General features: G+C 39.1%; 1 protein-coding gene across 1 annotated transcript in view; it reads left to right on the top strand.

Annotated features, from left to right (window-relative positions):
• uxs1 (UDP-glucuronate decarboxylase 1) overlaps window positions 1-27,392 on the top strand; it is a 61,854-nt gene that overhangs the window by 10,838 nt on the left and 23,624 nt on the right. Inside the window, exons 5-9 of the mRNA XM_023950550.1 lie at window positions 2,128-2,171; window positions 3,402-3,462; window positions 7,767-7,947; window positions 20,493-20,597; window positions 22,672-22,731. Coding sequence (XP_023806318.1) covers window positions 2,128-2,171; window positions 3,402-3,462; window positions 7,767-7,947; window positions 20,493-20,597; window positions 22,672-22,731 — 451 coding nt within the window. The remainder of the gene's footprint in view (window positions 1-2,127; window positions 2,172-3,401; window positions 3,463-7,766; window positions 7,948-20,492; window positions 20,598-22,671; window positions 22,732-27,392) is intronic.

The following is a 27,392-nucleotide window of genomic DNA, read 5'->3' as shown; positions in this document are numbered from 1 at the left end:
GAGTCACTGACCTTGAATTGATCCACGACATCTGTAGCCAAAATTCAACCAGTGTGACTTGGAGATAAATACCTGGATACTGGACAGTGCAGGTGAAGTTTTCCAAATTCCTTGGATTTCTTGTAAGATAATCAAGTGTAAGTTCAATATGTTTACAAACAAACAAGTAAACAAGAATTTGATGGTAAATCCATTTACATTTTAGTTTCCTAAAGTTCAGTCCAGTGTTGTTTTTCCAAATCCAAATAATCCAAAGGGAACATTCTTAGAACATTCTACCTAACTAGATGGTCACATGTCTTTGCTAAATTCAAAGTGTTTCCACACCTTGGACTGGAATGATGGTTTGATCAGGTTTTGCTGCATCATGTGTGTTGTCCGCTGTGATGCATTTGGTTGTTTTTACATTAGAGTTAAATAAAACGACTTTGTCTTAATCCATTCACTTTTGAAATTATTCTAAAAAGGGTATTGTTTGATTTGATGAACAACTGGCCTCAGATCTGGTTGGATCATAGGAATAGAAATCGATTAATCAACTAAGTGGTTAAATCGTTGCAAAACAGAATTATAATTACAACCCTATCTCCCAATTGGTCATTTACAAGTGTTGCTTTCAAGCAACATTAGACGTCGACACTGTACTTTGAACAAATAAATTGTTTATACTCCAGGGATTATATGTATGGTGAGCTTTAAACTAATCTGTATAGGTAGGTACATGTGACCATGCCTTTACACCTCTGCCTCACAAGCTGGAGTGTGCCTGATGATGTCAGAATCCAGGTGGCAGAGTCATTCTCCTGTGATTTCTAGAGCTTCTTATAGAGCAGGCTGGATCATATTCAACATGGGGCTCTCGGAGCAGCGCTCTTTGCTCCAATTTGTGAGAACAGACTCTCTGAAGCGGGTAGATGATGATGATGATGGCAGTCAACTTCAACCCACCTCAGCATGTAACCTGCGTCCAATCCTGAGGCAAATAGGAAGTTCCTATAGCTTCCTAAATTGTCCCAGGACTTCATTTATTTCAGACAAAAATGGAGTGTGAACTTCGAATGAATATTCAACACGGTTTTCTCGGAAAACGGAATAATGCCTCGCCAAGTACTGAGAGCTGCAGGTCAGAAGGTCCTGTAGGATCCCATATGACTTTTCTTGACAGGATATCAAGACCTCTGCTGACTGTAAAACAACGATGACTGAAAGATGTGGTCAGATGGCTCATTATTTTGTAGAACCAATTTAAAGTTGACAGCTCTCCCCCAATCCCTGCTTTACCCGCAGTCTGTTTTCCTTGGTTATTAATTTTGAAACAGGAATAATTGTGTCCTGTTTGCTCTCTATCTGTAGCTCTGGGGCCACATTGCTTATTTAAGGCCACTGCTGCGTTAGGGTTTGTCTGCCACCTGTCAATCAAGAGACTTTTGTGTGGTTAGGTCAGACATAAAAATAACTCCACCTTACAGTTGCGGTGAACACAAAACAAAGCTGCAAGAGTCTAAAATAGTTTTTCTTGTTGGTAGTTTGATCATTGGAGTGAATAGAATTGCTTTTGCAACAACGCCCCTAGAGGTTACTCGATGAACAGCACTGAGTCTGGTGTAAGGGCACAGTTCAACAGCATTAACTGTATGTCATAAGTGCATATAACCCTTGTGCTATCTTGTGGGGTCCAGATGACCCCACTCCCAACGTTAACGTGCTTGGGAGTGGGGTCATCTGGACCCCACAAGACAGCACAAGGGTTAAAGGAGTTTCACTCCAGAAGCTACAGAGCTCCTGCTCAGGTTGGCCCCCATCGAAACCTTTCAGTTTTTCAGCTTGCACCTAACGTCTGGAGTCCTCCAGCAAAGAGAGGAGTGCAAGTGTGATGAAGGGAAGGAGAGCTGCTATTATAAGAACCGGGGCCTGACACTGGCCCAGCAGGAAACTAGAGAGGTGTTGCAGAAAAGAGAACTGATCCTGTCAAAAAGGCTCCTCTCTGCTCTCCGTGCATAGCTTTCCACTCCCTGAAACAGAGTTGTATTTGATTTTTTTTTACCGCATGTTTGCCCAGTTTTAATGGGAAAATATCTGGAAAAAATTACCTGACACCTTTTTCTTTTTCTTTTTTTTTCTCTAAAGGCTGTGGCCCCTCTGAAAGAAAAGATTCATGACCTGGAGCAAAGGTATGTATTCCTGCTGCACAAACCTGTGCTTAACATTGGAGACACTGATTAATAGCATGCCTCCTGTTTTTCAATATTAGCATATTCTTGCCTTACAGTACACAAGCGGGTTCAAACAAAAGGCTGAAAAGCTATTAGTGGAATTTGTGGAGCCTTTTTCTTTGCCTCACTGATTTATTTAAATTATGGTTTTTAGTCCATTTAATTTCCATAGGAAGCAAAACATAGCAAACTGTCTGCGAAGGCAGCAAAATTTAAATCATATCAGCCCGTAGAAGAGAGATGGTGACAAAGGGCACAAAAGCTAATTATCTGAATTTACTGATTGTTTTTTAAGGATGCTGCAAACCTTTTGTATCAGCTTTGTTGTTGTTTTTTTTGTGAACTCCCATTATTTGTTAGCAAAATGTATTTTCTTTTACTTTTTTGGAATAATCTGAATGTAAAAGTATTGAGACACGGATAAGAAATGAATGTCCTTGACCTTGATGAAGCCCAGACTGTTGTGGGATCGTTTTAAAAAACTAAAACTGGAAAAATGGTTTTCCACACAAAGAATCTCCTGAGGGCCCACAGCTGATTATTGAAGCTGTGTGGGCGCAGATGACTGTAGCGTCTGCTTCTGCAGTCGCGCAGCTGCTGCTAATGCCATCACTACATCTGGTGGCTCTGACATAGGTTTGACTTGAATGCCATTGAGATAGAAATGCCTGGAATGTTACAGGATGATACATTTGCCTTTTCTTTGCACATGATTTATAAAGGATTTTTGTTGTTGTTTTTCCTTAATTTTATTTTAGTTTGTCTGTTTATGTTCATTTCAAAGCTTTCATTTCAAATTTGTTAAAGCTTATCCATAAAGACCCACTGCAATAAAATGTTGTTTTTAACATGTGGCATTTTTCTGATGACTAAAGTTAAGCAAACAGTTGCATTTCTTGCTATTTCTTTATGCAAATCGTTGTGAATCAGGAACAAATGAAAAAATGCTGTTTGAAAAAGAGAGTATTTGTGACAAATAATCCTCTGCATTGGCCACAAGCTCCCTGCTCTAAACTCTCAGCAACGGCGAGGGGAAAGGGGGGTGGGGTTGCTTCACTTTAAAAATAAATGTAAAGATGATCAGAGTGGGTCTTAAAGGTTTATTATGGAACCCTTTTTGAAAGTTATATAGTTAGGTGTCTTTGTTCTTGAAACTGTCATCACTAAGGAGTTCATCTTTTCTTCTAGTGTCTCGCAGAAATACCCACCCGTGAAGTTTCTGTCTGAGAAAGATCGAAAAAGGATTTTGGTAAGTCCCACACTAGAGACGGTTCCCTTAAATACTCTGCTTTCCTTGGCCTGCTCTAAAAGCTGCAGTCTGGTAAGGATGAACACTGGCTGATCTGAAAGGAAAAGTCTTGTCGTCTTGCACGTGAACCTGGTGGTTGACTTTAATCTCTGACCATCTGGATGGAGTTCAGAAAAAACTGCACATCAGTCAAAGCACAAATCATGAAAGATGCAACTGTTTTCTGCTTTGTGTGGTTTGTTTTTTATTTTGTTCTGATTGGTGGTTGGTTTCAGTCAAATAAATGAGCATGTCTTGTAACTGCGTGATGTTGCAGGCGTTTTGATTTGCTTGAATGCAATCTAAAAAGAAAACCCACCAACCATCAAATCCCAACGTTTCCCGATTTCATCTACACACAGGATTTCCAACTCCTTATAAATGTTGTTTTTTTGTTTGTTTCTGTTTTAGTAATTAAGCACTAAAAATTGAAGAGATTCGGAGCTGTTTTACTGACTATCCTCTATTAGACACGTGGCAAACTAGCTTTTTTGGGAAACTTTGCTGCTTTTAAGACATTTTAGATCTCCACAACAGTTTTTTCTTTTCTTTTATCAAAATGTCAACTGGCACTATAACCACCCATATTTATGTGTTGATGAAGACCCATGTGACACACAAGGTTTTCTTTTTTGGTGCCAGGCAACTATTAACATTTTTAATAGCATGATTTACTGTGATTCACTGGAATTTACTGCAATGCTTGCAGCAAAAGTTTTATTTTAAAAGTAGTTTGCTTGAAAAACAAAAAGAGAGATTAGCAGAAAGCAGAAAGCACAATCAGAACATAACAGTCATGAGCAACAAGATGTCAACATTGAATCATCACTTTTGTTTATTGTATGATAAGTGGAACATACAGCAGAAACAATAAATGCTCCTGTTAGAGCTAAAGGGACAACCGTTACCAAAAAGAAAGAAATCACAAATATGATTCACTTTACCCACAACTGTATAGTCTACTTATGCTTTACTTAAACGTTTAAATGCTAAAAAATACACGTTTAAAACATTTATGAATCACTGTGTTGGAAATAAAAGTAAAAAGTTTTCTTCCAAACTGGAATCTACTTGTTTGATTCTGAATCAACTTTAACAGCAGAAGGGAGAATAAAACCCTGTTAAATAAAATAAAAAATAAACTATATGGGTTGTATTTGCTGATATATAAACAATGTTATAAACTGGAACCATGATTTATATTTAAGCATAGTATTTGTCTTTTGGCATGTTAAGTTTATATAAGGCATTTCATATCCCAAATTGACAAAGGTCCCATTTAAATCCAGTTTTCCAAAAGTACTATACCAAAAGGTAAATCGACTTCATAAGTTTTAAAATTAAAATTTGTCAAAATTTCACAAAAAAATGATTTTCTTTGGAGAAAACATGTCCCTTCTTTTTTACAATCATAAGTTCACAACAGTGCTCACTCTAAATTGAAGTTTTTATTGAGTCACAAGCTGCAAACAATCCTGTTAAACATGAACGATGAAGCCTCAGCTGACCAGAATAAAAAAAAGACCATGTTTATTTATCATCTTTAGATGTTTTTCAGGACACATGAGCAGAATGACCTACAGCAATGTTGTCTGAAGCTGTTCACGCTCCTGCAAAAGCCGTTTCAGACCCTGGCAGGGGATGCATATGTTAGCACAGTGTCCGTTCAGATTTCTGCACAGTAGAGTCAGCAATGATTGCTCCACCTTTTGGTTTAGGGGTTCAATTTTCAGAGGCAGTGTGTAAGATATATTTATCCAATTTAAAAATTGAAATGAAAATACACAAAAGTTAGTTCAAATGTTTAATTCCAGTTTAGTTATTATGGGGGATTTGTTCTAAAAATAACCTGCCATAGATGAAATACGGAAAGTAGGATTCAAGATGTTTTTTTAGGCTGTAAAACTCCTCACTATACATTTTTTATATATATATAAAAAGACTTATAGACTTTTCTCGGACAGACATAAACATTTTCACACTTTTCTCTCTTGTTTAAACTGTCAAAGTTCAAACCTTCATTGCAAAATAAGTCCAGGATTAGAGAATGAAAACAAAGATCTGATCACGATCAACGATGTATGTAGATCTGTTTAACTGCACGTATCTGTACAATAGACACAACATGGAAAAAAACTGATTGACAAGGTCTCTGGTGATACAGTGACTGAACACTGTAATCATTATTGTTGTTTCTCCTCAGCCAACGGCGTGTGCTGCCATCAGTCCCTCCCACATTCGGAAGCCCAAAAGCAAAGCCATCTGCAACAGGCTCCTTGATTAGTTTCTCTACAAATTTGCCCTGAATTTTTGCACTGTTCTGCAATTCCTCACCTCCAACCAAAGACATTTTAACAAAATAAATATTGGAGTCAGTTGGCCTACATTGATGTAGTTAAGCTCCAAATGTTTTTGCTTTTAGTTTTGATGACTGCCATCTCTTGATGAGCTCCTGTGCGTGTGTGCGTGCGTGCGTTTTTGTGTTGGGGGCGTTTTATATATTTTATGGCTGTTAGAATAAGATTGGGGTTGGTTTTAAGTTTCCTTTAAAATACACAAAGATGTACTTTGATTGACATCTGCATCCACTTTGAATTACATTGTGTTTAATAGTAACTTCCAGAATCGATTTAATTTGATTCGATTCACCAGAGCCTGGATCAGTTTGATTCACCAATTTTTTCTTCTTCTTACAATCCTTTCGATTCTATTCAATTTAGAATTTACACGGTTTACACATTTAGAAATATATAATAGAATTTTTTCAACCCAGCCCTACTGTGTAATAGAAGACAAAGATGTTTGTTTTTTATTATTACAGTGAGCCCCCGCTTATTCACGTTTCACTGTTCGCGGTTTCAGGTATTCGCATATTTTTCTTCTTCGGTCACTGTGACTCCTCTGGTTTATCACAAAAGCTCAGACAACTCAAGACGCTTGTATGAGACTTTTGCGCATGAAGGAGGCGCTGTAGGGGAGGAGGGGAGCGCAGATGAAGAGCACGCAGGTTCCTTCGGCCCCCATGTCAGCTGCTAAGGAATATTTCACAGCTAATATCCTGAAACACTGAGGAGGATAATCGCAGAGAAAACTGATCATCCGAAGGACTGAATGGTGAATGAAACCGGCCTCTTATGGAAGAAGTGACGCTCAAATCGCACTTAACTGATGAAGGAGGAAGGATGGGCTCTGTACTTTAAGGCACAGAGTAACTTGTCCCGTATTAAGTACAGTTTTTATTCCGTCGCTCTGAAATAAAAATAAAAAACTATTTATGATTGCAGTACACCAATGTTCTTATGAGTTTTACAAAGCCTCAGCTATGTTTTTGGTAAGTGAGGATTGGTGACGGTGGGCTATTTACCATATTTGCTAATCCTCAGAATCTACGTATAGAGAAAATCACCCACCCCCACCCCAGAAGAATTTAATGAAGAAAATAAACTAAGTATTTTCTGCACTATGACACACCAGATTATAACAAATAGTCTCATGAATAGTACATTCTTATGTCATATAAGGTACACCGAACTATAAGGCACATTAACCCTTGTGCTATCTTATGAGGTCCAGATGACCCCACCCTTTCTTTGACGTGTTATCCCTTCCATGACAAAGGTGGATAAAGATAAAGAGGATTTCATGTAGTCCATGTGAAATACGGTTCAGTGCACTGTCTTGTGGGGTCCAGATGACCCCACTCCCAATGTTAAAGTGCCTTGGATGGCATAAGGGCTAAGCGAGACAAAAGAGTCAGAGATAAGACCATCAGTCAGACTTTAAATGTGTTGACAGTAACTCTAGAACCTATTTGTAACACGCTACATGTTAGCCACATTAGTGTATTTACAATACCCTAACTCCCAACATGGTTTGAATCAGGAAAAGAAACCAGACTAATATCGCTAAAATAAATGCTGCTGTGACTACGCTAACTCCCAGGCTTGTTAGTAACACATAAAAAAAAAAAAAAACACACAGTCCGACACTGCTACACGTTAGTGTATACACCAAAATAACCAACCAAACGTTTTCACAGTGCGCCTAGTGCCTCTCAAAATCGTTTTGACATTAGTTAGCACAACCGTATATAACCATATAAGGTGCTCCAGATTACAAGGCTTATAAAATTAAGGCCTTTAAGTATGCCTTAAAGTGTGGAAAATACAATATAGATTAAGATCAGAACCTTGTTTGTTTAATTTGGTCTTTAAACCTGTAGAAAACACTAAGGATGAAAGTTGTTGTGCGTGTGTTTTGACTAGATCACCGGAGGAGCCGGTTTTGTTGGCTCCCATTTGACTGACAAACTGATGATGGACGGCCATGAGGTGACTGTGGTGGACAACTTCTTCACCGGGAGAAAACGAAACGTGGAGCACTGGATTGGCCATGAAAACTTTGAGCTGATCAATCATGATGTTGTTGAGCCGCTTTACATTGAAGGTGAGTAAATGCTGAAAACTATTATACGTTATAATTTGCGTTGCAGCCATTTTTGCCGGGGATATAAATACTCTGTTATTCAATTAACATTTATTGCAAAGAAATAAAACCTTTCTGTAAACACAGAGAAAGGGATTAAATCTGATGTAACAAAATTATTTAACTGTTGTATAACATTTGAATGGACACTAACTGGGATCGTTTGTATTATTCACACCACTGAAATCTCAGTACAGTGTTTGCCAAAGTACCCAACATTGTACTGAGATGGATGAGTCACCCATAATGACTCCATTCATTTATTTCACATTGACGATGATTGTACATTACCTTTACTTGAGCTAATGGCATTCTAGAAATTATCCAACTGTTATAGAGACACCTCTACAAAAAGACATTAATCATTAAAAGCAGAGGGAATCATTCAGACACATGAAATGCACTCAGCATTAAGTCAAGGTTCCAGAGATGCTGGGCTGCAACATGAATGCTCAAACCAGAAAGAGTAGTTGTGCATCTGCAGAGGAAATCTTCATGCCAAGATTCAGAGAAGACTGTAGGAATCAAAGCAAGATAAGATAAACAAAAGATTTTATAGTAATGGTCCAAATTCAAAATCTTAAATTAACCACACATTTTGTATCAGACTTTAAAAGGCACCGTTTGTGATTTACACTGCATTCACACATTTGCGCATCAGGGATGTTGAGTTTCAATATGAAGTCAAGATACATACGTGATCTGAGTTTCTGCGGTGCGATTTGGGTGTCGGGCGTGGCGTGTAGACCAATCAGGGACTCAGCTTTGGACACTTGACGTTTTTAGTGACTCGATCAAAGGGTAGAAAAATAAATCTAATTGGGTCGCTAGATGCGAGGAGTTTCATCCTGTACTTCCATCCATTTTCTTAACCCGCGGGGGTTACCGGAGACTGCCCCGGCTACTTTTACTTTTAGGCGAAGGTGGGATACACCCCGGACAGGCCGCCAGGCTGTCAATGATCTGGTGAACCCAGACATGCTGATGTGCTTGCCGGCGGCTCTGTAGATAGAGCTCTCTAAAACGTATAAGCCCAAGCTACTCACCCAGCATCATCCATGTTTTCCTTGATGTGGCAACGAATGAAGTCCAGAAGAACACTGGCCTTTTAAGTTGTCGAGTGCAGGTGTCGAGTAGTAAATTTGAGAGTCTAAAGAGAGGCGGCAGATGCAAATTTGACACGCGTGTTTTATCCGGTGTGAATGCAGTAACAGACCCTATAGCTACATGTTCTCTATCAAACACAGATATTTCTTCTTTTGTCATATTTTTTTCTTACCTGAGAGCTTTTGTTTAAGTCTATCAATAGCCTTTTTTTCTAGAAGTCCCAACTATCTCTGTCAAGCTTCTCTGGATATTTCTCAACAATAGCTGCGTTTACATGGACAAAAGTAATCGGAAAGAACGCCCTGATCGGAAGGAAAATGCGTCGTGTAAACACGGCGTTCGGAATACTCTGCCCCGATCAGACTCGTTCAGATCAAAATTTCTTTCCGATCGAAATAGGAGGGTTATTCCGATTGTTGATCTGATCGTGTTCCATGTAAACAGTTAATTCTGATCGTGTGTCACTACTGCTCTGGTTTACGTCACGCATAGAAGGTTCGGTGCTTCAGAGAAAGCTTTGGAGCGTATACAGGACCGACCGGCTGACCCGCGGGGTGTGAGCTTATAGCAGAAATGTCGCTCAGTCCTTAGAAACCGTTCAAACAATCATGTGGATTTGTGTTTCCAGTCATGTCCCGTCAAAATAAAGGCTGATGTTAATCACACATATTTACGTTCAGCCAAGATGCAGATTGCGGCATTTCCCGCATGGATTTTGTGTTCATCAAACAAGGCTAATGTTGTTAGCGCGTGTTAGCCCACTCCTAACCCTGACTTCTTCTGGCTCCGTTCTTCCTAAAAAAAAAAAAGCACTGACCACACGGATTAAAAATAAAACGATGAGCGAACAGGCGCTTCATAATATTCATAACATTAATAAAAGCACGTTTAGGAGATCATCTCGTATATCACAGAGCTGCTGCATGAATGTATATGGCAGCTCACGTTGTTTACAGCACGACCCATTTCCTCTTCCGGTATTTTCAACACTACTGCGCATGCCCAAATGATTTATTCTGACCGAAAGTGAGACCATGTGAACGTTATAATCGGAAAAAGGTTTTCTGCGCCCATGTACACGGTTGAATTCTAATCCGATCATTGATCTGATGTAGATATTTTGCCCATGAAACCGCGGCTAATGTCTTATACCAGTGTCCTTTGGATTTACTTGTTTCTAATTATGTCTGTCATCACACCTAAGGAGATTTCTTTGCTCTTGTCACCTTTTGTTCTGCCTTAAGTAATTTTCTTCATGGCCATTGTCCCTATACCAACCAACACTGCTTGTATCAAACATTTTCCCTTAAGTCAGACTTCCACTCTTGTCATACATCGGTTCTGACATTTCCCCTGCCCCTTTGACTTGTTTTAGCACTTATCTTTTAGACAGTTGAGCCCAAGTCCTTTACTTTCTCTTTCTGCTACTTTATTTCCTGTTGCATCTTTGTCTCTCCAAGCTGTCTTCCCTCAGTACATAACGCCTAGTCATCTGCAAACATTGTTGTCTTCTGAGATTTTACTAATCTTAACAATGCCTTTTGTTGCTTTGAGGTTTAGGATCATCTTCTGGTCCTGTCATGCCACAACTAATTAATTTTAGCTTTCTTTTGTAAGATCTGGAGGACATCCTACATCCACTGAACTCATCTCTTGCTGTCTTGACATTCTACCTAAAAATTATTTCAAATAGGTTTTACAGATCCTGGAGTCAAGATTGTGAACTTGTTTTTAACATCTGGTGTTTTCTCACAACCACTGAAAATAGCTGTAATCAAACCCCTCCTAAAAACGTACAGTCAAGGCAAAACGCAAATTAAAGACCAATATCAAACCCGCCATTTTTAAGTAAGATATGTACCAGCTAGCTCTTTCTGGTCATCTGGATCCGGTCATATCCCAGAGTCGAAACCAAACAGGGAGAAGCTGCATTTAGCTTCCATTATATGCCACAGATCTGGAACAGACTTCCAGAAAGCCTTAGATCAGCTGAAACAATCAGTTTATTCAAATCTTGGTTAAAGACCCATCTCATCTCATCTGCATTTAATTAGTTTGTATTTTTGATCGGTTTATATTCAAACATTTACATCAGCACTGTTACTTTAAGTTTTAAGTTTTTTTTAACTTTCTTTAAGGTTTTATTTAATTGATCACACCTCTACCATTTCATGTAATTGCTTTTCCTATTGTTTTATGTAAAGCACTTTGAATTGTCTTTGGACATGAAAGGTACTGTACAGGCAAACTTGCATTGCCTTGCCTTGACTAAGAAACCTGCGTTTCACATTGTCCTTTTTTGGACTGTTTCTTGCCCAAAAAGCCTTGGGGGAAAAAATCAAACACAGTTTTACTAATATAGGGTTGTAAGATATTGTAATACTAAGAAAAAACAACTTTTAATTTAGCTAAATCAAAGAGTGGAGCATGTGTGAAGTGTTCTTAAATTTGGACATTTGTGCTCGTTTTTTCAATACTGTGCGTTGGGGGCAATGCTTTTTGCAACCTTTGAGTTGAGGATGGTGGGATTAGATTTAAAGTACCTGGATAAATGTGTCCTAAATTAATTTGGTCCAAATATTGCCCCAGATCTTAGGGCTTTCATAAAGAAGATGTCAAAACAATGCTAATCAATAGCTGTTTGAAGGTTTTACCTAAAGCCTTGCTGCCCTTGTCAATAGTTGTCTATTTTTTATGCCAAAAAATAATTTAATTTAAACATATCACCTAATTAGATCATAAATTTTAAAGACCCACTCTGATCAAAATGTTGTTTTTGGTGTTGTTCTTGTGGCATTTTTATGATAGTGGAGGACATATATAAAGAAAATTAAACTTAATATTGCATCTCTGAGTATTTCTTTATTCAAGTCTTTGTAAATCAAGAGCAGACGAAAAGAAGAAGCTGCAAGGGCTGGCCACAAGTTCCCTGTTGTGATCCATTCAGATGCATCCACTTGGAGACAAATAGATCCATGTACGTCTTTGTTTTCCTCATCTGAACTGGAATCTGGCTCAAAACTGGACGGCTAGTTGGCTCCAAATAATGCTTGCTATTGCTCGCCATTTGATTTTAGGTTGAGGGTGTGAGGGGCCGTAAGCACCAGAGCGTGTGAACAGATGGGTAAAGGGAAATGGGGGCGGGGTTGCTCCCTACTAACAGTCTCTTCTTGCCCACAACTCCACTGCTGCTCTGTCTTACAAAACAACACAGGTTTTTGGATTTTGGCTAAAAACTGCCTAATCACAATTAAAAGACCAGTGGGAACGCTTTGAAAATAGAACAAAAGGCTATCCGAGTGGGACTTTACTGATGTGAAGGTGCAGTTGTTTCAGAAGCCAGATGATGTAGACATGTTTAGGTTGATTTGTTTAAGAACAGATATAGAATCCAAAAATTAAGTGGAATGTGGTGTATCTTTTCTCTTTAACCTTATTTAGTCAAATCATAAAAAAGAGACTCAATTGTCTATTTTTAATGTAAAAATTGTGTGAGGATGTTGGTCTGCCATTTGTTTCTTTAGTGACTTCATGTAGCTGTGCTTGGTTAGACTGTTTTGACCAACTTTTGCAAAATTAATGAAAGAAGTAGAATACTTCAGTGATGCATGAAAAAGTACAAGCAGCACTTTTCTTGTCATCTTGACTTAAAGACTGAGAGTGTAACCTTGCAGAGTTCATGTCTTTTTTTTAATTCTATAAATGATGGCGTTTTTTCTATTAAAATAGACAGCACAGAGCGTGACAAAGTGTTTTGTAGAAATCATCATCCCTAGAAAGATGGACTGTATCTACGTTCAGTTACTGTTGTTTTTCAGCCTTAGATTAAAAAAAATATGCCATCAGAACAATGCAGAACATACTAGTCGGACTCAGTCTGGTCTGACTGTTTTTGTATGTTTTTGAACAAATAATGAAAGTATATTTCTATTCAGAAACCCAACTGACCTGCTGCTGTAAAACCATTGAGATCTCTTTTTGAGAACTCTTCATCCATTCAAAACTTTGATCTTTATGTCTTTACCAGTTTTCTGTAAATCTTATTTTCTAATTGGATAATTAGGTTGGCTGTGTAGCAGCTTGCAGCATGAAATGTTGATGAAGCTTTCTTCATTAAATTAAAAACCTTTACTGTTTTTAACCCCCAATGTTACTGGGTAACTGGATACATTTTGCACTCTTTTGAAAAGCAAGTTCTGTCCTACAATCCTCAAAAACGTATTACTGGATATGTCGTCACATGACTACCGACGTGACACACACTCACCATTACCATGCATTGAGTCTTGCCCATCGTGCCGAGTGAAAAATTGACGAGGTCCAAACAAGTCTGCAAGGAATCACAAAAGGGGACGCAATGTTTTGCAATCAACTGCAAAAATGATAACACAATGATCCAATCGCGAAGAATCACCTTTCACGGTCTAGTAATTGCATTTTAATAGAGAGAAATCAGGCTGGGGAGCGTTAAGTGGCTGCTAAAGTGGGTTCTAGCAAATAACATGCTAGTTTGGTTCATCGAGGCATATCTTTTAGAAAGTGACACTTTACACGTATTTATGTGTATTTATGTGCGACCAGCACAGGAACCAATGGAAATTCCTGTTTGCCACACATAATACATGCAGCCAACATGCACACAGCTGCATTGTCCACATGTATTTTTAGTGCATCCAAGGCTAAATGTTTTTTTTGGTTGCAGGTATTTAAGGTTTAGGTCCCAGTAGTTGTCACACACCTAGGTGTGTGGCATTTGTTCTCCCCATCCTCTGGGGGAGTGGTGAGCTGCAGACACAGTTGTGCTCAGGAATCATTTGGTGGTTTAACTCTAACCCCTTAACCACTAACCCTTCCTTGTCAGCCAAGAAAAAAGTTCAGCACTGACCACTCGTATTTAGAAAATTATGTGCAAATAGTCACTTTTATTATAATAATATACAGTACAGACCAAAAGTTTGGACACACCTTCCCGTTCATTTGAATGAGAAGCTGTGTCCAAACTTTGGACTTCTGTACTGTATTTTACAGTATATGTACTTGTAAAGTTGTATATTGCAAAAATAATAAAATACAACAAAAGTTGTAGTTTCATTAATGTCCCTTCTTTCTGGCCGTCGGTGACAAGCATTTACAATCTCAGTTATATACTGTAGATTCTGGTACATGGGCAAAATCAAAAATCACAGATTTTTAAAAGCTGTTATTTTAACAGCAATGTGATACCTGTAACCCTAGAAGTGCAGTTCTTGCACTATTCAAAGATTAATCATTAGAGACAGTAAATATTTAAATATATCACAAGATCAATAATTAACCAAGGTTCAATTTGAGCTATGTTTTGTGAAAATTGGTTAAAAATGAGTGAGCTAGCCTTGATTTTTGTGGTTGACGCCTGCCTGTCCTAAATTGAAACAGCAGTGTTCCGTTGACGTAACCCAGGGGTCGGCAACCTTTTTTACTCAAAGAGCCATTTCGGACCGCCCCTAATGAAAAAAAAAGCACCCGGAGCCACAACCCGTTTTGACATCATTATATATATTATGCATGTATATATTATATCAAGGGTGCTCATTACGTCGATCGCGATCGATTTTCAAGGACATAAGTGTAGATTGCGGGCCAGAAAAGATTAAAAAAAAGTACTTCTTTCTTTTCATCTTCATGTTTATTTGTTACATGTTTATTTCAACATTATTGTTTATGTACCGATGATTAAAAACTACACAGTGAGTTTACATAAAGATACTTTTGTATTAACAGATGAGGCATTTTATTACAAAGACAGAAAGCAGCGACCATCGTATTCATGCTCTGCTGTAAACGGTGCAATGGGGGGAGCGTGGCATATTGTGAGGCATTTGGCGCTGCTGGCTCCGTATTGATCAGTATTGATGGGGAACAACGACTACTAATTTAGTGCTCCGTCCTCCGAACACACAATATATTTCACGCACACACCTCCGCTCCGTGCTCACACCCCCATCTCCACCTGCATGCGCCCCTCCCTCGTGGCACGCGCGCCCCTCAGCACAAACACACACTCCGCAACAGTATAAAGCGTGTGCCTCACAGCTTCCTTGATGAGCTCGTATTTATCGGGCGAGAACTGCAAAGCTTATAGCAGGAGGAGAAACGCGGGGCGGCTTTAATAAACTCCGGTTGCTGGACTTCTACCGGGGACATGATGTGCCGCGGGGAGAAAAAGACGTTCTGAAGGCAGAGTTTGTCAGAGGATGTCCGATTGGCCATTCTGCATGTCAATCAAGTCCCGTACTTTTCGGTGAGGATTTTGATTGGCTGGTGGATTTTCAAGAAGCACTCTCTTCCCCTTCAATCTCCCCCATGTCCCCGAAGATGACCCGTCGATCGCGACCGACGCAACGAGCTCCCCTGCTCTGAAACAGACATCACCGCACACGGGAGTCCAAAACACCGGCACAAACTCTCCGTCACCAGAAAGCCGCTCCCCGTTCCGTGCCACGCCAAGTCCCCGGCAGAAAATCACTCCAGACCCGGAGTGTTTATTGAAGCCGCCCCGCGTGTCTCCTCCTGCTATCAGCTCCTCAGCCCTCGCCCGACAAACACGAGCCCACCAAGGAAGCTGTTTTTTACGTGGCACGTGCCTCGCACGGAGCCAGCAGCGCCTTTGAAATGCCATGAAAAATGAACAAACTAAAATAAATTTGAATTTTTATAAAATACTCATTATTTTCCAAAGTCACAGGGAGCCACAACAGAAGGATGAAAGAGCCACATGTGGCTCTGAAACCATGGGTTGCCGACCCCTGACGTAACCCAACACAAAGCAATGGCGCCTGCATGCGCTCGTCACTGTGTATAGCAGCAACTAGGCAAAGGCCAATCCAGAAATATATATGGATTGTGAACACCATATGCCAATAGTGCATTTAAGAATGCCTGTTTAGCTCATTCTTGGACGTGCATCCCATGCTAGGTGTGTATGTTTTTACTTGGAGAAGCCTTTAGGACTGAAGAGTGGTGTAGTGGTTAATTAGCACTCTCGCCTCATAGCTAGAAGGCCCTGGTTAAAGTCCCAGCTGGGTTCTTTCTGTGTGAAGTTTGCATGTGCACTCTGTGCATGTGTGGGTTTTATCTGGTTTCCTCCCACAGTCCAAAAACACATTTTATAGGTTAGTTGATTGCTCTAGGTGTGACTGTGTGTGTAAGTGTGTGTGCTGGGTGACCTGTCCAGGGTGGACCCTGCCTTTGCCATACAATAGCTGGGATAGACTCCAGCAAAGGATTCAATAGGATCCGGACATAGTTTGATGGATGAAACATCCATCCATGCATCCATCCATCCATCCAAGGAATCCTGTGCTAAAAGAAATAGCTGTTAAATTCATGTTCTCAACTTTTTTTTCTTTATCGCTCTATGTCCAGCGTTTGTCTCTTGTGTTGAACCTCAGCGCCTCTGCAGTAAAGTAGCAAAATAAAGCATTGTCAGAGATTTGGAATAACATCAAGGTCATTCTGAACACTGGCAGTCATGCAACGATCACCAGGTCAAGGATTAATCGGATGATATTTTTTGCTGAAAAGCAAGTTTGAGTCTTTCAAAAAAAGAAAAGACTGGAGTTAGATAATCATTTAGGGATGATAAAAAGAAGAAAACATTCTAAAGATGAAGGCCAATATGAGTGAATGAATTAGAAGCCAAGGAGACCTGACCATCTTTTATTGCCATCCATCCATCCATACATCCATGATTGTTTAAAAGCTTGATCTTGCCAAATGTCACACAATCTGAGTAGCGTTAGGTCACTGGAAAAGGAAAGGCATAAAAGATCGAACTCTACTTTTATCGATTCATTTTTGATCTTTTAAGCTCGGATCAGTTCATATTGAGTAATCGTTTTTACCAACCCAGCCCTACTTCCTTTTGTCTTCCATTGTCCCTATGCTGGCAAAAAATACACACATATGCAAACAATAATCAATAAAAATATATCATCCATATATCATCCTTGATTATTGTGGTTTCTGCTCCTGGACTTTATTTCACAGCATCTGCAGATCAGGGATGTATGTCATCACCTTCATCTTCACTTAGGATCAAACGCTGTCATATGTGAGATGTGCACTGTTTGTTTTTATGAAGTTCATGTGTTAGAATATCACACAAACAAACGTGTGAATTCAAGGACTCCCAAGTGGGACTCCCAAACTTTTTCATGTGGATCTAAATGCCAGGGGTAGCATTCACTCTGTGGAACACGAGTTTGTCCTGTTTTGTGAGGCTTTCAAGATCTGTGATTCTGAGCGATAGCTGCCTATTGATGGGTCTTCAACGTCTGCTGTCGTGGGCTCAGTCGGCAAGCTCTATCGCCATATCAGGTTGACTCACACTTTTCAGAGCCGTGATGCTCTGTAGAGATGGATCAATGCTTTGCAGAGTGATGGAGACATATAAAGCATTTTTTCCCCTCTCTGAACTCACAGAATCGATTTGAAAACGACATCTGCATTGCAACGATAGCAGAAACTAAATACTTGGGGTGTATTATGCAGTGAGCTTGGTTGAACGTTCTCAAACTGGGGAAGTGAGATAGTGTACTAGCCTTTATTCCATGGTCCAAGTGAATACTCAACTCTGCAGGGTGCCTATTAAAAAGTGATGATGGTTACCTAAAACAGATGTTATGGTTGAATAGCCTGAATGTTCTGTATTATTGCGTCTACCTAAACATCAGTTGGTAACTGGAACAACAGAAACCTGAAAGATAAGTGGATATACATTATTCCACAGTTAATCACAACAGCAAGACATTTGAAAACATCTCTGTCCTTCAAATGGTTCTATGCTGGACATGACAATATCTATCCAATATATTCTCAATGACAATGTAGTCTTTAATTTTAGATAGTTTATTGTCTGTCTTTCTGTCTTTCTTACCTTAGTGCTGATACAGAATTCATATTTGTTAATAAATCATTTGATTATTAATTTATGAAAGAAATTGTTTAATGGTACACATTTAGTGATTGATGGAGATTTCTTGAAATCAAAGTGATTTAGGAAACTGTTTGAGGACTTTGTTTCTTTGACACACACGTCTGCTTCATCCTCTGGGCAAAAACGAGCTGAAATGATGCTTTGTCTCACTTACCATGAAGGACGGCATATATACCACTTTCCTCAGCTGCGAAAGAGCGAGATCGGTGTAGACTCGCTAGCCGTTACCATGACAACGTGTCGCACCATGTATCAAATAGTCAGCTTCTTGTGAAAACTGATTTAAATTGTAAAAATAACAAGATTAAGGTACTAGAATTGGCTCAATTTTTAATTCTTTTGTAAGTGACCATAGTGTAAGTGAGATAACGGCCATTGAGGGCGGTTGCTGCCGTGTCGTATTAATTTCGGATAATGGACGCCTGGAAGGGCATATTACTGTACTTCAATGCCATATGTGTTTGTAGGGCTAAGCGTCCTCTCCCCTGAAGAGCTTTGGTTAGTTTGTTAAGGTGCAACAACACATCTACCAGGACGTTTTTGAAGCCACTCTGACTATTTCAGGTCAGAAAAGGTCAGCCCTTTACTGCTCAGGGAAATGTTTTGCTTCTTCCAACTATGTGGCAAAGCCTTTCAACACCTCCCCTCTGGAAATCTCTGAACTTTGTTGTGGCAATAGAAGATGAAAATATGTGCTTTTCACCTCATCCAGGATTGATGGTGATTTAAGCTTTTTGCCAATTTTTCTGTCAATGGTTTTTTGCAGTAAAGCCGCAAAGTTTTTATGCCCTTCTGTTATTTTGGGTGTGCTGTCAGTAGCCACCGATACCAGGTGGGAAGCAGTTATTCCTGCACTTCTTCAACAATTCAAAACAGTGTTTCCCCCTGTTTTTTGTCTCTTAGTTGTCTCGACTCCATCACTTCTGCCTGTGGGCCAGAGGTTACTTACCGGGAGAGCAGTCCTTTTTGTTTTTTATCATCTCTGTCTATGGACTCACCACAGGCAGTAGGCCACCCTTGAGTCCATGTCTTAAATTTGCTGGCCTAGGATATCTTGTGGCATTTTTGTATTTGATTTCCTGTAGGATTTTATTCTCGTCTTTAAAGTTTGCGAATAGAAGTTCAGTTATCTAAAGGAATTTTTAAAAATTCTTCTCTGAATGGCTTCCTATACCTGAGCGGCCACAAAACTAGCATCTAAATATCCCTTCTTCCTGCACGTCTTGAAAAAAAACCCAGCTTTTAGTCCTCTAATTTCCATCTAGATATTTTTGAGTAAAGCCTGATTTGACTTTTTGATGTTTGCTAGTTTCTCTCCTCATATGAAACACAGAAAAGGCAGTTTGTCAGCCCACATTGTATTACATGTTTGGTTTTCTTTTCTTGGAATCTCCATAGTTGGCTTGCCTGTGGTTGAAAATGAAAGAATTCATGCACAGGCAGCTATCACACATTGGTGTGAATAGGAAAAGAGACAACAATTTTTACAACATTACCGTATTTTTCAAATTTGAAAATACATTTTAAAAAGTCTTTTTGAAAAATCCTTATTATTTGTTTCCCAGAGAGCCGCAACATACAACTGTTGATGTTTCAACAACCGTTTAGGTATCTGAACATTACAGCATTTGGAGTTTTTCTTGTATAGCCTGCTGGGGATGCATGGATGTCACACAAGCTGTATTTCATCTTTCTGTACCGCTTCAATCCAAACTGAGAGAGATGCTCGGATCCCCCTGACACCCTCAGCTCCATAGCCCTGCATCAGCTCTGCACTTACCTACAATTTTACAACCAACTTTTTTCCCCCCACTAAAGTGTTTTGACAAATGGCTTTACTGTACACCGGTTATTCTCTGCATAGCTCTTTGCATGACAACATAAATATGTTTATTGTTAAAAGAACCACTCAGACGAAAACTGTGTTTTTGGTGTCTTTACCGTGTTTTTGTAGTATTTTTCCTCATGATAGAGGACATATAAAAAGAAATTTGAGCTTAAAAGTCTACTTTTGAGCATTTCTTGATTCAAATGTCTGTGAATCAGGACCAGATAAAAAAAATCAGTTTGAAAAAGAGCCCAGAAACTATAACCAGCTACCGGCTACATTTTCCTAGTCTGCTGAAATCTGATGCATCCACTTGTAGACAGATAGATTCATGTATCATCCCAGTGGTCATTTATCTATGTTTGTTCTCTATTGTCAGAAAAAGGCCACAAGAACATGCTAAAAACACAAAAAACACCATTTTCATCAGAGTGGGTCTTTAAAACGTCTTTTTTTTATCATAAACGTATTAATCTTGTGGAATAATTTATGCCCTTGTTCTGCGCTTAAATAATTAGCAGGGATAACAATTGTTCTGCATCTCAACATCTTTGCCTGACAACAAGATGATTGTCTTGTTTGCTTTATTTATAGTTGACCAGATTTATCACCTGGCATCTCCAGCCTCTCCTCCAAATTACATGTACAATCCCATCAAAACGCTGAAGACCAACACAATTGGAACTCTTAACATGCTCGGTAAGTAACTTTATATAATTCATTTAAACTTGAGCTAGGCTAATGTTAGGGTAGAAGATGTTCATGATAGAGTGAAGTGGAAAACGATGATTCGCTGTGGCGACCCCTGATGGGAAAAGCCGAAAGAGAAAGAAGATTTAAACTTGAGCTTGTTAATGAAAATACTGTTATCATTTTCAATCAAAAGCTTAAAGGAATAATGTAGCCCTAAAAAAAGAATTACTGTAAAGTGTTCTGTCATTTATCCCAGGGGTTACGTTTCTAAAATAACCTGGGATAGAGGAAATCTGTAAAGAAGGATAATATATGTTTTATGGCTGTATTACTCCTCACTACATGTTTTGTACACTTTTCTCAGACAGACATGAACATTTTCTCACTTTTCTCTCTTGTTTAAACTTTCAAAATTCCAACCTTCATAGAAATACAAGTCCAGTATTAGAAAATGAAAAAAACGATCTGATCACAATCGAAGATAAATGCAGATTTAGCAAACTGAATTCTGGACATTCTGGACAGGATCAAAAAGTAAACTGCGATATAGCGAAGGAGAACTGTAAACCCTTTATGGTTAGTTATTTAAACAATGAGTTCTAAAACTGCAATGTGACCAGTGTTGCTTACATACTGTGTCCCCCCTCATCTGTCCAGACTTTGCTCTAGAGCAGAGATGGGCAACTGCAGGCATTCCTGCGTGTTTTCCAACATACCCTGCTCTGGCATGGACATACCTGAATCAGGTTATATCAGTCATGAGTAGGTCTTTGACTTTTGGAAATCATGGAGACACATGGCCCTCAAGGCCTGGAGTTGCCTATCCGTTATGCTTTGATGAAATTCTAAACTTAAATTAAATTTTTTTAAGAACCCCTGGTTTAATTTACTTAAATATTAGGAGCACATTTTCTTTTGATTTTTTTTTTTTTAATTTGGTATAAACTCTGTTTTATGGAATTGAACTTTTCCTTTGATTTCACACGAGTCAGTGGTGCAGGTTTTTAGGATATTGGGATAAATTTGAAAGTGTAAATACCTACGGTAGTTATAACGTCATGACCTTTTTCTACTTTTTGGTACGGTCTAACGTCAACTTAAAGCTTAGTACAAAGTACAAAGAAACTCTTTAAACAGATCAACGTAATCACCACCTTCTGAAAGCTCCTGCTTGTAGAAATATTTCAGCAGAAGCAATAAATCGTGTCGCTGAGATGAAGCACATTGGAACTGAGCCTTGGAAGGTTCTTTGATGTGTTGCTACCCACGCAGAGCCAATAAATACAAATAAGAGTTGTTTATATAGTCTTGTAGTTTTTATTAAGGAGCATCTGCGTGTATTTACATATTCTCAGTCATACGGAGAGAAAAAAACACTTCAAAGTTTTGGAAAATATGGCCACACTTTTCTGGTATGTGAGCTAGTTTTGAGACAACAAGCTTTGATGGATGGTTGGATGGATGGATGGATGGATGGATGGATGGATGGATGGATGGATGGATGGATGGTTGGATGGATGGATGGATGAATGGATCGGAAAAACTTTGAGGTGATTTTTTTTTTCCATACTAAGATTTTTCCTCCGCACTAAGAAATGGCATCAGCGGACTCAGAAGCAGTCGCAAAATACGCTGAGGAAGATCATCACGGAGAATAATTATCATCCGGCCTCTTCTGGAAGAAGATGCCATCTTGCACTTAACTGATAAAGGAGGAAGGACTCTCCCGATTGAGGACGCACGCGGGGCGACCCAGGCCTCAATAAATGCTCCTTATTTATCTTTGATGGCCCGCGATCTACCCACATCCTTCCATCACGTTCCATGTAATGAACACCCCTGATCTACAGACACCATCAATGGAGGAACGAGAAAATAAACCATGTAGCACAAGATAGTGTCAAAATACAGGACTAAAAAGCTTTTTTTTTTTTTTTTTTTATTAAACGTATGATGTTGTGATTGTGAACCCAGAACATTTCATAGAGTACAGGTATGTGATTCCAGAAGAAGGCAGCACTGCTCAGTTTAGTTTCATCTCATTCATGGAGGATTTCCGCTTTGCTGATTTTTCTTTCAGGCCTAGCCAAACGTGTCGGTGCAAGACTTCTGCTGGCTTCCACTTCTGAGATCTATGGAGGTAAGACAGCTCCATCTTGAAGGAGACTTCAGTATTTTGGACATGTGCACACGGCTTAAAATAAACATGCATCAAACTAATTGGCCCTAAACTCAGGAGTCATTCCATCTATCAATCCATCCTCTAGACCCGCTGAATCCCTTTCGAGGCTCACGGGTTGCTGTAGCCTACCCCAGCCACGGGTGAAAGCGAGGTACACTCTGGACAGGCGCCAGTCCGTTTCACAGCCACATAATAAGACACAGCACCACCTAAAGAAGTCAGTCAACTTTTATTTGTTAACCCGTTACCACCAGAGATGTCGCAGGCGACACCTAACCCTTGTGCATGTGCGGTATTACGGTAATACTGTCAAAAATCAGACACTGTATCATTTTCAATACGTCATGAAAAAAGTTGACTTATAAAAGAGATGATTTTTTAAAAATCAATTCATTGAATTTAATACGTAAAGCAGATTCTATGTTCTGTGGCAGTTATTGTGGTTTAAAAATTCCCTTCTAAATGAATATTTTAATTTGAAATAATCTTCTGGCGAGTGTCGTCATCATGGTACATAAGCACTGTACAGCTCGGAAGTGAGACAGACGCACGAGCAGGTAAAGGGAGGAAAGATGGCAAGTTGGGCACCAGGTGTCTTGGTGTCAAAAAAAGAACAGACTATTTTTAATCTCACTTTTTAACCCCACTTTTGGGCTGTGTTAAAATGTAGCAGCACACTGCTTTATCCCTTTCTGCCTTTTTAACCATCTGAAGAGCATAACAGGTTAAAGCCAGGTTGTGCCAAAGATTTGGTTTATTTTGAAAATAAACCTCACCTGATTGGCCAGCCATGCAACGTTACACACCGCTCCCAGTAACCAGCAGGAGGGGGCGGAGTTAAAGTCAGCATTAGCAAATCCCAAAGGAACAGGAGGCAGAGAGATTAGAGAACAACTACAGAGATGACAGGCAGGCAAAAGTCTTCAAATAAACCTAACATGGGTGACAGCAGGGAGAGTCTGCACTGCAGCACTATCAGTCCCCTTTAAAAGAAGATTCTCTGGACCAAGAGAGATTAAAAAAGGAAGAAACAAGATCAGAACCTCAAAGCTCAGACACCTGTTTTTCCCCCCCCAACACCCTAAAATGTCTCCCTTGATGAATGATGACGAGCGCTAGTAAATGTATCTGCTGTAACTCCACATCAGTCGCCAGGTTTTTGAATGACTCATCAGATGGGTTGGTTTCTGTTGGTTTCGCCTTGGAGGCACGTTAACGTTGGGAGTGGGGTCATCTGGACCCCACAAGATAGCACAAGGTATATAAGTTGCACTTGTGAAAAATCACACCCCCAGTCAAACTGGGCAAAAAACATTAAATACATTCAGAGATGTTCAAATTTTTTCTGTTTATTTTGACTTTAAACATCCTTTTTTTGTTAACATATTATATTAAGCTACAAAAAGTTATAACATGCGTTCTTATGTGGTTAATATCAATAAATCATTTAGCTTTTTTCCCACATTTACTAAAATGATCTGGAGTGCTGCGTGCAGGCCCAAAAGACAGGCTCTTTTTAGTGAGCTGGATCTCCAGAAAGAGCTGGAGAGCCTATCGGTATTTTTCCCAGGCGCATCTACAGCTTGTTACCTGGATCACGTGTGTTCCACCTGCCTGCAGCAGCAAGGGTGGGGTTAAACAGACACAGACCAGAGCGACATGTAATTTAAGGTCTGGAAAGGGAGTTTCAGTAACATTCAGACCCTAAAGGGAGGGTCAGCTGACTGTGAATATGATGTGAATGAGTACTCTTTTGGTAAGTATGTATTTAGTTTTTATTTGTTTTTTTACCTTATTTGATCTTAAAATATGGATATCTTCCATAAAGACTCCGTAAGTTCAAGTTGTGAAAAAAAAGTATATATAAGTTTTATCCTGAAATGTTTTGCAACTCTGGATGGAAATAAAACAGTGTAACATAAATCCGTTAGAATAAGCTTATATAAATGTATAATGTTATTGATTCCCAGAGCAAGAGCATGCTGTGATTCAGTGTTTTTCAACCAGTGTGCCACGGGAGATGGTCAGGTGTGCCGTGGGAAATTACCCACGGTAATTCCCTGATATAAAACATTTTCCATCTCCAGGAAATCAGCTCTGTGTTCATCCAAACAGGCCCCGATAAAAAACTGCTAGGACTATGAAAGATCATAAAATACTTTTTTCTTTGTGATTATTTGATTCCATTAAAGACATTTTGATAAGAATGACGGTACCACGTTTTAGCCGTAGCTTCAGCCGTTTTCGGAAAAGTCCCGCCCCTTTAACTGTCTCCACCAATCATTCTTGGAGGCTTAATCACACGTCATCAGTCTGACCAATCAGAAGTGATTAAAGTCCTCACTTCTTTGTTCAGATTCTGGTCATAAAGTCTCTCAGTTCCAACAAAAATACCAGCTAAAGCTCGTCTTTAGTGGTGTAGTTTTCCACAGAATCCGGTTTCAGACCATGGAACAAGTTATCAAAAATAATGAAGTTAAAAGAAGCGAGTCTGTCTGCCATGTGCAGCAGTTTTCGCACTACATCTCCCATGATGCATTGGGTTAAAGTGACAGCGTCTCAGCGTACAATGAGTCGTCCTTGTTAGACGTCTTAAACCACAACAAACATACATGAAACTGTTTTTAAATCTTCTTGATGAAATCAGAGGTCAACAGTTTAGTTCTCCTTCAAGGTTTGTGTTTATTAACAGCCAAACATCCCAGAGTTTGGTCCAAGTCATTTTTCTAACTGTAACACTTTTCTAGTAAGTTCTGGACTATTTTATATGTTAAACTTAAGAAGAAGTAATAACAACATTGTAGAAATAAGATTAAGGTGAAGTGGCCAAAAGACACTATTATACTAAATTAAAACAATGTAATCATCTAAAACGAAATATCTTTTTTTTTTTAAAGTTTTCAAGACTTCATCTTTGATTAAGACAAAAGAAAAACTAATAAAACTTCAACATGTTCACTTTTTGTGTAGCTAGAGAAAACATAAATATAATGTTAGTCTTTTTGTGTAAATTCTATCAAACATATTGTGATCATATAATTGTTCATAAAATTACATTTGCCTTTGCACTAACATTGAAATAAATATAAAAAATAAAAAAATCCCTATTTAGAAAGAATATATTTGTTTTTTGTGAGGTTACATTAAATTCCACGTTAATAAACTGGAAGAAATAAACAACGACCAGGGTAAAATTTCAAATAATTTAGTTGAAAAGTATTACGGAAAACTTACTTTAATTACATCTTTTGGAAAAAACAGCAGCAACTTCCAGCTTTTTCTGCGACAATTATCACAAAAATGCATGTGAGATTGTGGAGGGACTGTACATCAATACAGACTATAGAGTTTCTCCTTTTTTCAAGTTTTGGATGCTGGTGTGCCGCGGGATTTTTGTCAAAGATAAAGTGTGCCTTGGTTCAAAAAAGGTTGAAAAACACTGCTGTAATTAACTAAAAATAAATGAAAATTGTTTTATCATTAGTTAATATAATGGCTCAACAAAGGAATCACTTCAAAGCATTCTGCAGTTCCTACAGTGTTTCAAAATTGCACGTTTTAATGAACAGCCTAAAGAGGTTTGTAATTGTGTCATAATATCATATCATCATTTACTTGATGCTTAGAGCTCTGTCACACATAAACTGCCTTATAAACCCAGCTGCTGAGCCTGATCATTGGATCTTTATTATCCCATGTAAAGGCCTGGTTTTTAATGTGAGGATGTGGGAACAGCTCGTCACCTGTTCCCACAGGAGACGCCGCTGCCTGTTCTGTCATTCCTCTGCTGCTGTCGCTTCCTCTTATCATCACGAAGCAACATTAATGCGTGGCATGCCATGCGAGAAGGTTATACAGAGTCCCTCAGTCAATTTGTGAGACTTGACAAGCTTGTCAGTGGCAGCAACATAATTATTAGAGCTAGCTGTTTTTTCTTTTGTAACGTCGCCTCCTCTCAGATAGAGGCCAGCAGAGTTGACTCTTCTTTTCCCTCTCAGCTGCTGCCTCCAGGTTTATCCATAATGAGTCATCTGCTTTCATTTAACCCTTTCCTCTCCACTGCCGTCTCTCCCACCAATCGTCCTCCTCTCCTGTTTGACCACACAAATGAAGGCCATAATTGGTTTTCTGTTCTACTGTCCATCATTCATTTTGTACTATTATATTCACTAATCCTTATCTGACTTATCTGACTACCTCAGACTGGTTTTAGGTCTACAACATCTACCAAGTCTGTCACTCTGAGTTCTTGTTCTTGATTCTTCTGACTTCTTGAAATATCCTCTGGTTCCACTTTCTCCTTTCTTGCCATCACTGTCTCTAAATGAAAACATCTCTGGCTACAAAACTGTTTCAGTCACCTTTCCTGTTATCGTTGCCAACGTGTTTTTGCCGCACATCACACCTGATCCAGCCTGTTTTTAGGAAGACGCTTCCCATTGGTCCAGACCATTAACCCCCAGTGCTGAAGATGTTCAATTCTACAAATTAAGCTCATGTTAGCATTTCAGCTGAAACTCTCAGCACTTGTACATTTTTTTAAGAATGCAAAACTTTTATACTTGTTCATTCATTTCCTTTTTTTTTCCAATGAGTTTTAAGAACCATACTGTATTGAC

This window comes from Oryzias latipes, chromosome 21 (assembly GCF_002234675.1).
Source record: "Oryzias latipes chromosome 21, ASM223467v1".
In the NCBI taxonomy this organism is placed as follows: domain Eukaryota; kingdom Metazoa; phylum Chordata; class Actinopteri; order Beloniformes; family Adrianichthyidae; genus Oryzias; species Oryzias latipes.
This window is presented reverse-complemented; position numbering and strand designations above follow the sequence as displayed.